The sequence below is a fragment of the Triticum aestivum genome, chromosome 7B (genome assembly GCF_018294505.1).
Source record: "Triticum aestivum cultivar Chinese Spring chromosome 7B, IWGSC CS RefSeq v2.1, whole genome shotgun sequence".
In the NCBI taxonomy this organism is placed as follows: Eukaryota; Viridiplantae; Streptophyta; class Magnoliopsida; order Poales; family Poaceae; genus Triticum; species Triticum aestivum.
This window is the reverse complement of record NC_057813.1, coordinates 529,067,076-529,081,411: the sequence shown is the minus strand read 5'-3', so window position 1 is coordinate 529,081,411 and position 14,336 is coordinate 529,067,076. Positions and strand designations below refer to the sequence as shown.

Here is a 14,336-nt window from a genome sequence, read left to right as displayed (position 1 = left end):
CATAATTTCTGATGAGAATATGTTGTTGACATATTGTTGATCAGAAATGATGTAGAATTTCTGGAAAGCATATAGGGTTATTTGAAAAGTGTTTTTCAATAGAAAACCTGGATTAAGCTGCTTGAACATTGAGCATCAAGATCTATGAGGATAGATCAAAAACGCTAAATGGCACTTTCAAATGAGCACATACCTTGACATGATCTGAAGGTGTTCAAGATGGATCAGTCAAAGAAGGAGTTCTTGCCTGAGTTGTAAGGTATGAAGTTAAGACTTAAAGCTCGACCACGGCAGAAGAAAGAGAAAGGACGAATGTCGCCCCTATGCCTTAGCCATAGGCTCTATACAGTATGTCATGCTTTGTACCGCACCTGATATGTGCCTTGCCACGTGTCTAGCAAGGGGGTACAAGAATGATCGAGGAATGGATCATTGGACAGCGGTCAAAATTGTCCTTGGAGTAAATAAGGGCATGTTTCTCGATTATGGAGGTGATAAAGAGTTCGGCGAAAAGGGTTACGTCGATGCAAGCTTTAACACCTATCCGAATGACTCCGAGTAGCAAACCGGATACGTATAGTGGAGCAACCATTTGGAATAGCCCCAAGTGGAGCGTGGAAGCAGCATTTAAAATATGACCTAGAGATTTGCGAAGTACATACGGATCTGAATGTTGCAGACCCGTTGACTAAAACCTCTCTCACAAGCAAAACATGATCAAACCCTAGAACTCATTGAGTCTTAATCACATGATGATGTGAACTAGTTTAGTGACACTAGTAAACTCTTTGGATGTTGGTCACATGGCGATGTGACCTGTGAGTGTTAATCACATGGCGATGTGAACTAGATTATTGACTCTAGTGCAAGTGGGAGACTGTTGGAAATATGCCCTAGAGGCAATAATAAATTAGTTATTATTATTATATTTCCTTGTTCATGACAATCGTTTATTATCCATGCTATAATTGTATTGATAGGAAACTCAGATACATGTGTGGGTACATAGACAACACCATGTCCCTAGTAAGCCTCTAGTTGACTAGCTCGTTGATCAATAGATAGTTACGGTTTCCTGACCATGGACATTGGATGTCATTGATAACGGGATCACATCATTAGGAGAATGATGTGATGGACAAGACCCAATCCTAAGCCTAGCACAAAGATCATGTAGTTCGTATGCTAAAGCTTTTCTAATGTCAAGTATCATTTCCTTAGACCATGAGATTGTGCAACTCCCGGATACCGTAGGAATGCTTTTGGTGTACCAAATGTCACAATGTAACTGGGTGGCTATAAAGGTGCACTACGGGTATCTCCGAAAGTGTCTGTTGGGTTGGCACGAATCGAGACTGGGATTTGTCACTCCGTGTGACGGAGAGGTATCTCCGGGCCCACTCGGTAGGACATCATCATAATGTGCACAATGTGAGCAAGGGGTTGATCACGGTATGATGTGTTACAGAACGAGTAAAGAGACTTGCCGGTAACGAGATTGAACAAGGTATCGGGATACCGACGATCGAATCTCGGGCAAGTACTATACCGCTAGACAAAGGGAATTGTATACGGGATTGATTGAATCCTCGACATCGGGGTGCATCCGATGAGATCATCGTGGAACATGTGGGAGCCAACATGGGTATCCAGATCCCTCTGTTGGTTATTGGTCGGAGAGTTGTCTCGGTCATGTCTGCATGGTTCCCAAACCCGTAGGGTCTACACACTTAAGGTTTGATGACACTAGGGTTATAGGGAATAGATATACGTGGTTACCAAATGTTGTTCGGAGTCTCGGATGAGATCCCGGACGTCACGAGGAGTTCCGAAATGGTCCGGAGGTAAAGATTTATATATGGGAAGTCCTGTTTTGGTCACCGGAAAAGTTTCGGGTGCTATTGGTAACGTACCGGGACCACCGGGAGGGTCCCCGGGGTCCACCAAGTGGGGCCACCGGCCCCAGAGGGCAGCATGGGCCAAGTGTGGGAGGGGACCAGCCCTAGGTGGGCTGGTGCGCCTCCCACCAAGGCCCAAGGCGCCTAGGGTTTGGGGAGGGGGCGCCTCCACCTTACTTGGGGGGCATGTTTCCCCCTCTCCCCCCTTGGCCACCACCCTAGATGGGTTTTGGGGCTGCCGCACCCCTTGGGGTGGGAACCCTAGAGGGGGCCCTCTCCCCTATATATAGTTGAGGTCTTTGGGGCTGCAAACAAAAGAGTTTCCACCTTTCCCTGGCGCAGCCCTACCTCTCTTTCTCCTCATCTCTCGCGGTGCTTGGCGAAGCCCTGCTAGAATACCACGCTCCTCCATCACCACCACGCCGTTGTGCTGCTGCTGGACGGAGTCTTCCCCAACCTCTCCCTCTCTCCTTGCTGGATCAAGGCATGGGAGACGTCACCGGGTTGCACGTGTGTTGAACGCGGAGGTGCCGTCCGTTCGGCACTAGGATCTCCGGTGATTTGGATCACGATGAGTACGACTCCTTCAACCCCGTTCACTTGAACGCTTCCGCTTAGCGATCTACAAGGGTATGTAGATGCACTCTCCTTCCCCTCGTTGCTAGATTACTCCATAGATTGATCTTGGTGATGCGTAGAAAATTTTGAATTTCTGCTACGTTCCCCAACAAGCACATCTTCCCATTGCAAGATAAATAGATTAAGTTGGCCAAAGAAATCCAAATATCGGAGAATAAATACGAGGTTATAATCAATCATGCATATCAGAGATCAAAGAAGACTCAAATAACTTTCATGGATAAAAACCTAGATCTGATCATAAACTCAAAGTTCATCGGATCCCAACAAGCAAATCGCAAAAAGACTTACATCATATGGATCTCCAAGAGAGCATTGTATTGATAATCAAGAGAGAGAGAGAGAGAGAGAGAGAGAGAGAGAAAGAGAGAGAGAGAGAGAGAGAGAGAGAGAGAGAGAGAGAGAGGAAGCCATCTAACTACTAACTATGGACCCGTAGGTCTATAAAGAACTACTCACGCATCATCAGAGAGGCACCAATGGACATGATGAACCCCTTTGTGATGGTGTCTAGATTGGATCTGGTGTTTCTGGAACTTGCGGCGGCTGGAATTGATTTTTGTCGACTCCCCTAGGGTTTCTGAAATATTGTGGTATTTAGAGAGCAAAGAGGCGGTGCAGGAGGCCACCGTGGAGGGCACAACACACCAGGGAGCCCCTGGGCCTACAGGCGCGCCATGGTGTGTCTTGTGCTCACCACGGGACGGCCCTCTGGTACTTCTTTGGTCCACTGGATGTCTTCTGGTCCAAAAAAAATAAAAAAAATTCGTTGCATTTGGACTCCGTTTGGTATTGATTTCCTGATGTAAAAAACAAGAAGAAAACAACAACTAGCATTGGGCACTATGTCAATAGGTTAGTACCAAAAAATGATATAAAATAATTGTAAAACATCCAAGAATAATAATATAACAGCATGGAACAATGAAAAATTGTAGATACGTTGGAGACGTATCAGTACCTTCGGCATTATTTATTTTGACAGCTCCAGAGCGATAAACCTCTTCAATAACATACGGTCCTTCCCACTTAGAGAGAAATTTTCCTGCAAAGAATCTGAAACGAGAGTTGTACAAAAAAACATATTCTCCGACTTTGAATTCCCGTTTTAGGATTCTTTTATCATGTCATCTTTTAACTTTTTTTAAATAATTTAACATTTTCATAAGCTTGGGTTCTTCATTTATCTAGTGAGCTAATATAAAATGACCTCTTTTCTACGGCAAGTTTAAAGTCATAGTTGAGTTCCTTCATCGCCCAATATATTTTATGTTCTAACTGAAGAGGTAAATGACAAGCTTTTCCATAAACCATCTTATACGGAGACATATCCATAGGAATTTTATAAGCTGTTCTATAGGCCCAAAGTGCATCATTCAATTTCTTAGACCAATTCTTGGTTTTAAATTTCGGTATCGCGGAAATTCTAGGCCTCACCAAAATATCCAAATTTTTGATAGTTTAGAAATTCGTTTAAGCTCGATTTTTTTTTTGAAGCGTGTCTCGATGTATCGAAATTCACTGGATTTTAACCAAACCTAGGGGTAACAGATATTTCAGTACCCAGCAGAAACTTGTCTTGTTTAGAGCAGTCAAACTTGGTTGAAATTTTGAACCCTGCCAGCATCTAACTGCAACCACAAGAAGGGATCGATCATACGTGTCACTTGTCAGCAACCGATCATGGGGAGACGGTAATGGCCAACCTCTAACTCCCCACCCACGCGCCCACGCGCCTCTCCTTCTTCCCGTCGCCGCCGGCACGTCTGCCCGCCCGCCCGCGCGCGCTGTCGGTCGGTTACCTCGACCGACGTCGCGCCTAATCAGTTGGCGACGCGTGCAGTTCCTCGTGTGGTCTTAATCCCTTCTGCTTCGTCGATGCAACCGATCGGCCGGCCGGGAGATCGATCGACAATTTCGCGGGGTCGATCGGGCTGCTGATCAGGAACTAGGAGCCACCGCGCGGCCATTCAGCAATGGCGCGCTGCGTGCGGTGCTGCTGCTGCGTCCTGGTGCTGCTGCTCGTCGCGCTCGGCATCGTGGCTGCCGTCGTGTTTGTCCGCAACAGGAACGGCGGCGGCGGCGGCGGCGGCGACCACCCTGTCCCCGGCTCCGTCGACCACAAGTACGCCGAGGCCCTCGCTGTCGCGCTGCAGTTCTTCCAGGTCCAGAAATGTACGCACGCACGACACGCACGCATTATCCTTCGCAATCCGCGTGGCATCTGAATTCTATTTTTTTTTCTGTTCCTGTGTTGTTCGATCGGTGGTTCAGCCGGGAAGCTGGTGAAGAACGAGATCCCGTGGAGGGGGGACTCGGCGGTGGACGACGGGCAGGAGGCCGGGCTGGACCTTTCCCGGGGGATGTACGACGCCGGCGACCACATCAAGTTCGGCTTCCCGTTGGCGTTCACGGCCACCATGCTGTCGTGGTCCGTCCTCGAGTACGGCGGCGCCATGGAGGCCGCCAAGCAGCGGGACTCCGCCCTCGACGCGCTGCGCTGGATCATGGACTACCTCGTCAATGCGCACCCCGCCGACGACGTCCTCTACATCCAGGTGATCATGCAAAAAAAATACTTTGACCATAACATTTTGAAGTTCTTGATTTTTATAGACGCAAAAAACCAAGACACATTTATTGAAAGAAAGAAAAATAATATTAAAAGCCACCAAATAACAAGGTCCTACCGAGACTTTTACTCGGGTTACTGGATTCAGAGTCCAATGTCCTAACCACTAGACCATAAGACCATTTGATGCCCTTTCCAGTGGAAAATCTACCTACTTACTCACAGTTCATAGCCCACTCAATGGCGATCTCAAGTCTCACACTCCAGAGGCACATGGAGTCAGATTTTACATAACGCATTACGGCAACCTTCCCTAGGTAGGGCCTGGGTGACTTTATTCGCCGAACGTCACACCCATTCAATAATAAACCCCTGAAACTTTGTAAGTAAAACCTTGATGTCTTCAACAAGTTGCCCATAGCTGAAAGATTCTTTTCCTCGCTTCTAATCTTTCGAACCGCCTCTTGTGAATCTGTCTTGAGAATGACCTTCAGATGTTGAGTTCTTGCACGGAGTGGATGGACCTGCGATATGCGAGCAGCTCCATTGTTTCTGAATCGGCGGTGAGTGGAAAAAATTGGCAAGCCCCAGCTATGAAGTTGCCATGGTTGTCCCAAAGGACAACACCTCCCCCACTAGAACCTTGATGTTTAGCTAGGGCGTCTTCGAAGTTGATCTTGAGACACCCATCCTCTGGTCTTCTCCAGCATTCCAGCTCACACAACATCGGCGGCTGCACGGCCGCCACATCCTTGAGCGAGCTTCACTCCCCAACTAGCCGAACCACTCTGTCCTTGATGCATAACTGGTCTTCAATATATGTTTCTGTCCATTAGATTGTTCCTAGCTAGCCAGAGTTCATACCAGGCCCGTATTACCATCTTCTTCTCTTCCGCACTCACTCTTCCCAGCCATTCCATGCACTCAACTGTCTCCATGTCTCTCTAAAAAAAACTGTCTCCCTGTCTCTCTCTCAAAAAAAATTGTCTCCATGTCCTTCCCACAGTTGTTGGAGACAACATTGCCTCTAAGGGCGAGTTCTTTTCAGCTATGCTGTGGAAATAAGCTCCTATGAAAATAAGCCCCAAATAAGCTCATGTGGAAATAAGCCCTAGATAATAAGCTAGCGAGTTCTTTTCAATGCAGCTTATCTATGGTATAGCGAGTGAAAAGTCTGTAATGCCCTTGAAGTGTAATGTTGTCTGATTAATTGTTATTCTTTGAAACAGAGAATTTATTCATATTCATTGAAACAGCCCCACTGTCAAATACAAATAATACTCGCCTACCAGTGCAGCAGCACTTCCGGGAGTACATCTAATCTAAAGGGGAAAAGCAAAAATTTGTGGGGAGAAAAGGCAGAGGAGCCTTTGCTCCGACGAGTTGCTGCTCCTGCATGAAGGATGTTGCGTATTGAGTGGCAGAATAGAGCGCTGGAGCTGCTACTCTCCATCCATGTCTTGGCGGCCGAGGCTGACGGAGTGGGGCGTCGACCGGAGCAATCGGAAAGGCTGGAAGCAGATGGGGAAGAAGGGCTGCCTAGTGAGGTGCGAGAGGGAGCAGGGGCGGAGCCAGAAAATATAGTCATTGGGTTCACTCATTGACTAGTTGTGCAAATTTGGTTTGAACCAAGTCCAATTTTACGCCATATCACAACAAGATTATAACACTCAAAGAAATCATAATGAATAGGAATACTATATTACTTGTCACAAATAGGTGTTACACTAAAATTGAAAGATGAAAGACATACCGATTTGATGAAATTATAAATCACTTGAGTAATTCCAAAATAACCTCTTAGCTTCAGGTATAACTTCTGATCTTCCTAAAAAACATTGAAGAAAATAACAAGTTAGTTCTTCAAAAAGGATTTCAGCCCGCTTTATTTATAAAGCAACAAATAACAAGTTAGGTTGAAAAGCTTAAAATAGAAGTACCATCATGCGAAAGAATCATGTAAAGTCACTCCATTGGCATCCCTTTTGATCTTTTATTCAAACACATCATCATTTGCCAATGGTAGAAGACAAGTTTTTCTCCACATAGCAAATTAGACAATTACTCATGAACTGATCACTCATTTTATTACCCAACTTTTTCTTGACAACATTCATAGCTGAAAAGCATCTCTCCACAGATGTTGTGACAATTGGCAATATCAACACTAGCTTTAGATTTGATAGACACCAAAGTAAAAAATAACGTGCTCATTTTTTTGCACCAAAAACTTTAGACTCACAATTTCTCTTTTGACCAATTGAATCATAAGGCAATTCATCTAAATTAATTTCTCTCTGAATCGAAGACTTTGGGAGACTACTTTGCAGCGACAGTTGATACATATTGCGTCTAACGGGTGACCTCGACGAGCCCGCATGAAATTATCGTTCCATAGCCTAGATCAGTCAAAGTCCATAGAAAACAAAATTAGAAAACTAGGGCAAAAAAAATTCCATACTAGATTAGACGGTGCATGCACAAGAAGGGTGAGATGTGGCGATGTGATTACTACCTCGAATTTGAACTGCAGTTATGTGCTTTGCCGCTGTCGATCTGCAATTGTATGCTTGCCGCCGGCGTTTGAGGAGGCGGGGACCAAGCGGCGGCGAACATAAGACAGGACGAGACGAGCAGAGGGAGGAAAGTTGGGGGGAAGCGAAGAGGCCGGCGGCTACCGTCATGGTACAGGCTATAGATCGCCAATAAACTAAATCATTGATAAGTAACGAACATGCCTCCTAGTGGGCACGAGAGACAATTTGTACGGGGGCTTATAGGCCTTTTTACTGGTCCATTCACGTGGGCTTTGCAGCTTGATGGGGTCAGGCTTAATTTTCTATTGGGTTCATATCAAATAAGTCGTACATACATGCACGTAGCCGGCAAATTTTATTGGGTTCAACTGAACCCAATGCCAATACGTTGGCTCCGCCCCTGAGAGGGAGGTGCAACGGCGGCGGGTGGCCAACCTGCCGTCCATCTTGGCGGCGCCGGAGGGAGGAATGGGATCGACGGCGAGCGGCGGCTGCTACTGGCCTAGGGAGGAGCCCTAGCTTCTCTGTCGCTGAGAGCGCCTCTCCTGTGCGAGACGAGCGAGCGAGAGGACGGGCGAATCGTTTTCCTAGGATGGGATCGGGGCGGTGGCATTTTTCCTGTAAAATGTGCAAACAACAATGGCAAACAAGCTATACCCTTTTGTTTTTAAGTGAGAAGCTGCGGGAAGCTACCCTCTCCCCCAGCTTTTTTCCATTGTGAAGGAGGGGGAGGTGGAAATAAGCTAAGCTAGCTTTTCCAAAACGAGTTCTTTTGAGCTTCTAGCTTATTTTGACAATAAGCTGCTAGAAGTTACAAAAGAACTGGCCCTAAGCTAGGGTCGACATTTGCTGCCTCTAAGGTTAGCCAAAACACTGAAATGTATGGTATTTTAGTGGAGCCTCTACAATGGTCCCACAAAAATAATAATCAACTTGTTATGTGATTCACTTTTCAGTTGGGAGGCTCAACAAAAGGGATGACATATAGGGACAGATGAATACTTTAATTGAAACGAAAGCTTGGAGGTGATGCTAAGGATTTTTTTTGTTAGAGGCACCTCCATACAATGTATGGAGGCAACCTCCAAAGGCTTAGAGGCAATTATAGAGACAGCAAAATTGCACATTATGGATGCTCTGGCGCCACAAACTCATCATTTAGCAGTTTTCAAAAATCAACAGAATATGTACAGCGCTAGAATTGATACATAATGGCATCTTCTCTGGCACACACGACACAAAATATCTACGTTTTAATCATGCGCCTGTGTAGTTCAATTCCTACAACTAAAACCATTTCAAATCATTCACCACGCATGTATCTTCATCTTGTTTGGGACGTCGGCCTTGTGCCCATGTCCTCAGAATAGTGAGCCTTAAGAACTCTTGCACAAAGTGAACTAGGAACCATCAGAATACGTCAAACTTGTTTAGAGTGTAGGGCTGGATTAACTGCATGTTCGGAAGCTCTCCAGTCTCGTAACTCCACTCCGCGCGAGGAGCTGGGTTAGAGTCGCTCCCTGCAATTATGTTGGCGCTCCCTCCGATCCGGGAGCTGCAGTTGAGGAGAGGATCCGAACAGGGCCTAAATCTCTTAAACCCATTCCCCACAGCGCTTCCTTCTACGCAATTAATCCAAGGTCATCCATTGTACTTTCTACTCGCCATCGGCTGCCCTCCACCAAAATTTAGAAGAGATGGAATTCAAGTTACCGCACATCTTCTTGGATAATCAGATTCAGCGAACTCTTTTTTTGTTGTTTCTCTAACAACATCATTTTGAAGTTCTTGATTTCGAGATAGAAAAAGTAATTGTTTCTCTGACCATATCATTTTAAAGTTCTTGAGTTGGGTTCGAGCCGCTCCAGTTGAGGAGTGGAGAGGATCCGAACAGGGCCTAAATCTCTTAAACCCATTCCCCACAGCGCTTCCTTCTACACAATTAATCCAAGGTCATCCATTGTACTTTCTACTCGCCATCGGCTGCCCTCCACCAAAATTTAGAAGAGATGGAATTCAAGTTACCGCGCATCTTCTTGGATAATCAGATTCATCGAACTCTTTTTTTGTTGTTTCTCTGACAACATCATTTTGAAGTTCTTGATTTCGAGATAGAAAAAGTAATTGTTTATCTGACCATATCATTTTAAAGTTCTTAATTTTTAGACCAAAAAGAAAATTTAGAAGAGATGGATTCCATGTTACCACACATCTTCTTGGATAATCAGATTCGGTGAACTCTTTTTTTGTTGTTTCTCTGACTATATGATTTTGAAGTTCTTGATATTTAAACATAAAAAAGTAGTTGTTTCTCTGGACCATATCATTTTGAAGTTCTTAATTCTTAGACGGAAAAGAGTAAGATACAAAAGCCAAACAAAAAAAACAAGACGGAAAAGAGTAAGATACAAAGCCAAACAAAAAAACAAGGTCCTACCGAGACTTGAACTCGGGTTACTGGATTCAGAGTCCAATGTCCTAACCACTAGACCATAGGACCATTTGATGCTACATATTCAGCTTAAAGCCTACAAATATGTTTCGTTTGAAAAGCTTATCATTAATCTGCCAAAAATGCTGGGGTCACATTGCTGCCTCTAAGATTAGCCAAAACGCTGCAATGTATGGCATTTTAGTGCATCCTCTACATCGGTCCCACAAAAAACAGGGATGACATATAGGGATAGATGAATACTTTAGTTGAAACAAAAGCTTGGAGGCGATGCTAAGGTTTTTTTCTTAGAGGCACCTCCACGCAATGTATAGAGGCAGCCTCCAAAGCTTAGAGACAACTATAGAAACTAACCTATCTCCCTTGTAAAGGATTTCTCCATAATGACCATTGCCAGTTGCTCCTATAGTGGCCAAATAAGGTTTAGCTGCTCTTATAACAAAGGAATTCGTATTTACAATGAAAATTTGACCAGATTTTTTTATGTGCGAAATAAATAGACATACATTTTCACAAATAAATTGTCCAATGTTTTACGTCAAGCAAAACGTAGAGTAACTCCCAATATAGGAGTAAAAACAAGACGTTATAAAAAAGAATTGACGCGGAAAGTTCCGATTGAAATAGGATCTAAATAAGGAAAAGCACTTGCCATTCGTTGGTTATTAGAAGAGGTGGAATTCAGGTTACCGCGCATATTCTTGGATAATCAAATTCATCGAACTCTTTTTTTGTTGTTTCTCTGACCACATCATTTTAAGTTCTTGATATTTAGACAGAAAAACTAGTTGTTTCTCTGACCATATCATTTTAAAGTTCTTAATTTTTAGACGGAAAAGAAAATTTAGAAGAGATGGATTTCAGGTTACTGCACATCTTCTTGGATAATCAAATTCAGTGAACTCTTTTTTGTTGTTGTTTTCTCTGACCATATGATTTTGAAGTTCTTGATATTTAAACAGAAAAAAGTAGTTGTTTCTCTGACCATATCATTTCGAAGTTTTTAATTTTTAGATGGAAAAGAAAATTTAGAAGAGATGGATTTCAGGTTACTGCACATCTTCTTGTATAATCAGATTCAGCGAACTTTTTTGTTGTTGTTGTTTCTCTGACCATATGATTTTAAAGTTCATGATATTTAAACAGGAAAAAGTAGTTGTTTCTCTAACCATATCATTTCGAAGTTCTTAATTTTTCGACAGAAAAGAGTAAGATACAAAAGCCAAAAAAAACAAGGTGGAAAAGAGTAAGATACAAAGCCAAGCAAAAAAAAAGGTCCTACCGAGACTTGAACTCGGGTTACTGGATTCAGAGTCCAATGTCCTAACCACTAGACCATAGGACCAATTGATGCTATATGTTCAGCTTAATATCTACAAATACGTTCCTCCTCAATTGTTGTGATCATCGACCAGGTAGGCGACCCTGAAGTGGACCACAAGTGCTGGGAGAGGCCGGAGACCATGTCGGAGAAGCGGCCGCTGACCAAGATCACCGCGAACTCCCCCGGCAGCGACGTGGCGGCCGAGACGGCGGCGGCGATGGCCGCGGCGTCGCTGGTGTACAAGCCCATCGACGCTTCCTACTCGTCGTCCCTGCTGGGCCACGCGGAGCAGCTGTTCTCCTTCGCGGACCGGCACAGGGCCGCCTACACGCGTACCTTCCCGGAGCTCGCCAAGTACTACAACTCCACCACGTACCAGGACGAGCTCCTGTGGGCGAGCGGCTGGCTCTTCCACGCCACCGGCAACGGCAGCTACCTCGCCTACGCCACCGGCAAGAACGGCGAGGACTTCGCCGACCTCGGCAACCCCCGGTACTTCAGCTGGGACGACAAGCGCCCGGGCACCCAGGTCCTCTTGTCGAGGGTGAGTTTCTTCGCGTCGCAGGGAGCCGGCGTCGCCGAGGAAAACGGCGGCCTGGAGTCGTACAAGCAGACCGCCGACGCCGTCATGTGCATCCTTCTGCCGGACTCTGAAACCGCCGCGTTCAGAACGGAAGGTGGGTTGCTGTATGTGGCCGAGTGGAACTCGCTCCAGCACCCCGTCGCCTCCGCCTTCCTCGCCGCCGTTTACGGCGACTACATGCTCACCTCGGGGAAGACGGAGCTCACCTGCGGCGGGCAGAGCTTCTCGCCGGCCGACCTGCGCAAGTTCGCCCAGTCCCAGGTCAGTGAATCGTTCAGAGAAATGGCTGTCTTCCATTTGTTTAGTCAGATTGTCAGAACCTGAGAATGTATGTTTGGCAATGGCAGGCGGACTACGTGCTGGGGGACAACCCGATGAAGCTGAGCTACCTGGTCGGGTACGGCGACGGCTACCCGCAGCGGGTGCACCACCGCGGCGCGTCCATCCCGGCGGACGTCAACACGGGCTGCGGCGGCCAGCAGTGGCTCGAGTCGCCGGACCCCAACCCGAACGTGGCCACAGGGGCGCTCGTCGGGGGGCCCTTCAAGAACGACTCGTTCGTGGACGAGCGGCAGAATGTGATGCAGAACGAGGCCACCACGTACAACAGCGCCCTCATCGTCGGCCTCCTCTCCGGCCTCCTTACCACTTCCTCCGTCGCGCAGTCCTTGTCGTCCTGATCGGTTCATCGATTGCTGAATCCTAACCTGTTAACTGCTAGCTGACTGTTTGTGTAGATCAACTCGTGGTCCATCTGAATTGCCGAACTGGTCGATGGACTGATCAGTCAGTGCTCAGTAGGGAGATCACCGTGTTGTTGTGTCATGGAGAAGTTCATAATGTGTACATGCATGTGTGTTATGATGAGGAGTTTCTTAGGAATTTTGTTTGCTTGCTAATCTGTTGTTGACATCATGGTCTTGAACTAAAAATTGTTGCATCAGTTCAGTTATCTGAGTCCATTAACATCGAATTTTACATGACAACAAAAACCGAATTAACGAAACAGAGTTCCATGGTGTGAAATTGTTCAGGAATTCATGGTGAAAACTTTAGCTCAAAAAATTACCCAGGCAAATATATGCATCCATCTACGATAATTTCGTAATAATAATAGTAACATAAGAGCAGTTCATCGAAGCCATTGTAACCAACAATTGTTCATCAATCTTCTTTTCCGGCCACCCATCTATTATCTTACCCGCCGCGCTATCTATCAAGAAACCTAGGCACTCGCTCTCACTAGGAGCCGCGCAAGACGTCCGTGGGCGCCAGCGGCGGCGCGTCGAGCTGGTAGAGGCCGGTGGCGGGCCCGACGAAGCGGAACAGGATCCAGGCGCCGGCCATGATGAAGATGGAGGCGTAGGCGAACTTGTTGAGCCAGAAGAGGGCACCCTTCTCCCCGACGTACAGCTCGTAGGCCTTCTCGCCGAGGCTCATCTCGTCCCACGTCTTCTTCCGCTTCTCCTTCTCCCTCCTCGGCGCCGCGGAAGCATTCGCCTTGCCCTTGCCCCTCATCATCTTCACCTCCACCGGGGGCAGGTACGGCTCCTGGACGCGGCGGGCCTGGTTCCTGGACCGGAGGCGGGTCTTGACGCTGGTGGTGCCGGAGTTGGTGGACGGAGGCGCGGAGGGTGGCGGGCTGGGCTGGGTGTTCGTGGGAGGTGGCTCGGACGCGGCCGTGGAGGTGTCGCCGGAGTTGCCATCGGGTGCGGCGTTCAGGGCGTGGCGGTGGCGCTGGCGGACGTGGAGGAGGAGGGGCTTGGAGGCGGGGCCGTGGAGGAGGAGAGGGAGCGGGGAGGGGAGGAGGAGGTGCTTCATGGCGTCGCCGGATGGTGTCTGGTTTTCTTGGCGCCGGTTTGATGATGGGGTTTGGGTGGCTGGGGATAGTAGGGGCGGGGCTGATCAACTGCGCCGTTCGTCGACGGTCCGATGGAGAGTTCAATGGCCCGGATTAAACCGCCACTGGAAACAAAAAGAAAAATTCTATATATTTTGTACCCAATAGAAATTCGGCGGAGTTAAAAAAACTGAACCGTCCATTTAACTCTACTAGTCTTTTTTTACGCGAAATAAAACTTGTATTACTCAATTTCCTCTTTGGAGAAAGGTATTTCTAATTCAGATAAATCTGCTTGTTGAGAAAGCAAAGTGTGTAACAGCGGTGGGTTCTCAAATTTAGTAGTTGTGCCCATTCTTCTTTTGAAAGCCCTGAATAAGGTAGCAGCTTTGGCTTGGTGCTCATAGTGTTCCTGATCATTCTCATCTTTTAACATAGCAATGTGATTGTATTTGTGCTTGATGGTTGCTTTAGTATAGAAATATTTAGTA

At 46.6% G+C, this 14,336-nt stretch overlaps 2 protein-coding genes and 3 non-coding genes across 5 annotated transcripts; 1 reads left to right on the top strand and 4 right to left on the bottom strand.

Annotated features, from left to right (window-relative positions):
- The first annotated feature begins 4,121 nt into the window (after window positions 1–4,121).
- On the top strand, window positions 4,122–12,870 carry LOC123160272 (endoglucanase 18). The gene is made up of 4 exons (XM_044578073.1): window positions 4,122–4,712; window positions 4,812–5,095; window positions 11,514–12,266; window positions 12,353–12,870. Exons 1-4 carry the CDS (start codon window positions 4,514–4,516, stop codon window positions 12,683–12,685), a joined length of 1,569 nt encoding a protein of 522 aa, XP_044434008.1. The 5' UTR covers window positions 4,122–4,513; the 3' UTR covers window positions 12,686–12,870.
- TRNAQ-CUG (transfer RNA glutamine (anticodon CUG)) lies at window positions 5,219–5,290 on the bottom strand. Its single transcript has one exon. It is a non-coding gene; the product is annotated as a tRNA-Gln (tRNA).
- On the bottom strand, window positions 10,075–10,146 carry TRNAQ-CUG (transfer RNA glutamine (anticodon CUG)). Its single transcript has one exon. It is a non-coding gene; the product is annotated as a tRNA-Gln (tRNA).
- Window positions 11,372–11,443, bottom strand: TRNAQ-CUG (transfer RNA glutamine (anticodon CUG)). Its single transcript has one exon. It is a non-coding gene; the product is annotated as a tRNA-Gln (tRNA).
- Window positions 12,871–13,056: 186 nt separating the features above from the next.
- LOC123162056 (uncharacterized) lies at window positions 13,057–13,887 on the bottom strand. Its single transcript, XM_044579860.1, has one exon. It carries the CDS (start codon window positions 13,824–13,826, stop codon window positions 13,248–13,250), a length of 579 nt encoding a protein of 192 aa, XP_044435795.1. The 5' UTR covers window positions 13,827–13,887; the 3' UTR covers window positions 13,057–13,247.
- Window positions 13,888–14,336: the final 449 nt, after the last annotated feature.

Excerpts from the sequence above, each read along its gene's own strand:
- LOC123160272 (XM_044578073.1), top strand. The coding sequence starts at position 4,514 with ATGGCGCGCTGCGTGCGGTGCTGCTGCTGCGTCCTGGTGCTGCTGCTC. Across the intron at positions 4,713-4,811 it reads GTTCTTCCAGGTCCAGAAAT|CCGGGAAGCTGGTGAAGAAC; the intron begins GTACGCACGCAC and ends TCGGTGGTTCAG. Across the intron at positions 12,267-12,352 it reads GCAAGTTCGCCCAGTCCCAG|GCGGACTACGTGCTGGGGGA; the intron begins GTCAGTGAATCG and ends TGGCAATGGCAG.
- LOC123162056 (XM_044579860.1), bottom strand. The coding sequence starts at position 13,826 with ATGAAGCACCTCCTCCTCCCCTCCCCGCTCCCTCTCCTCCTCCACGGC.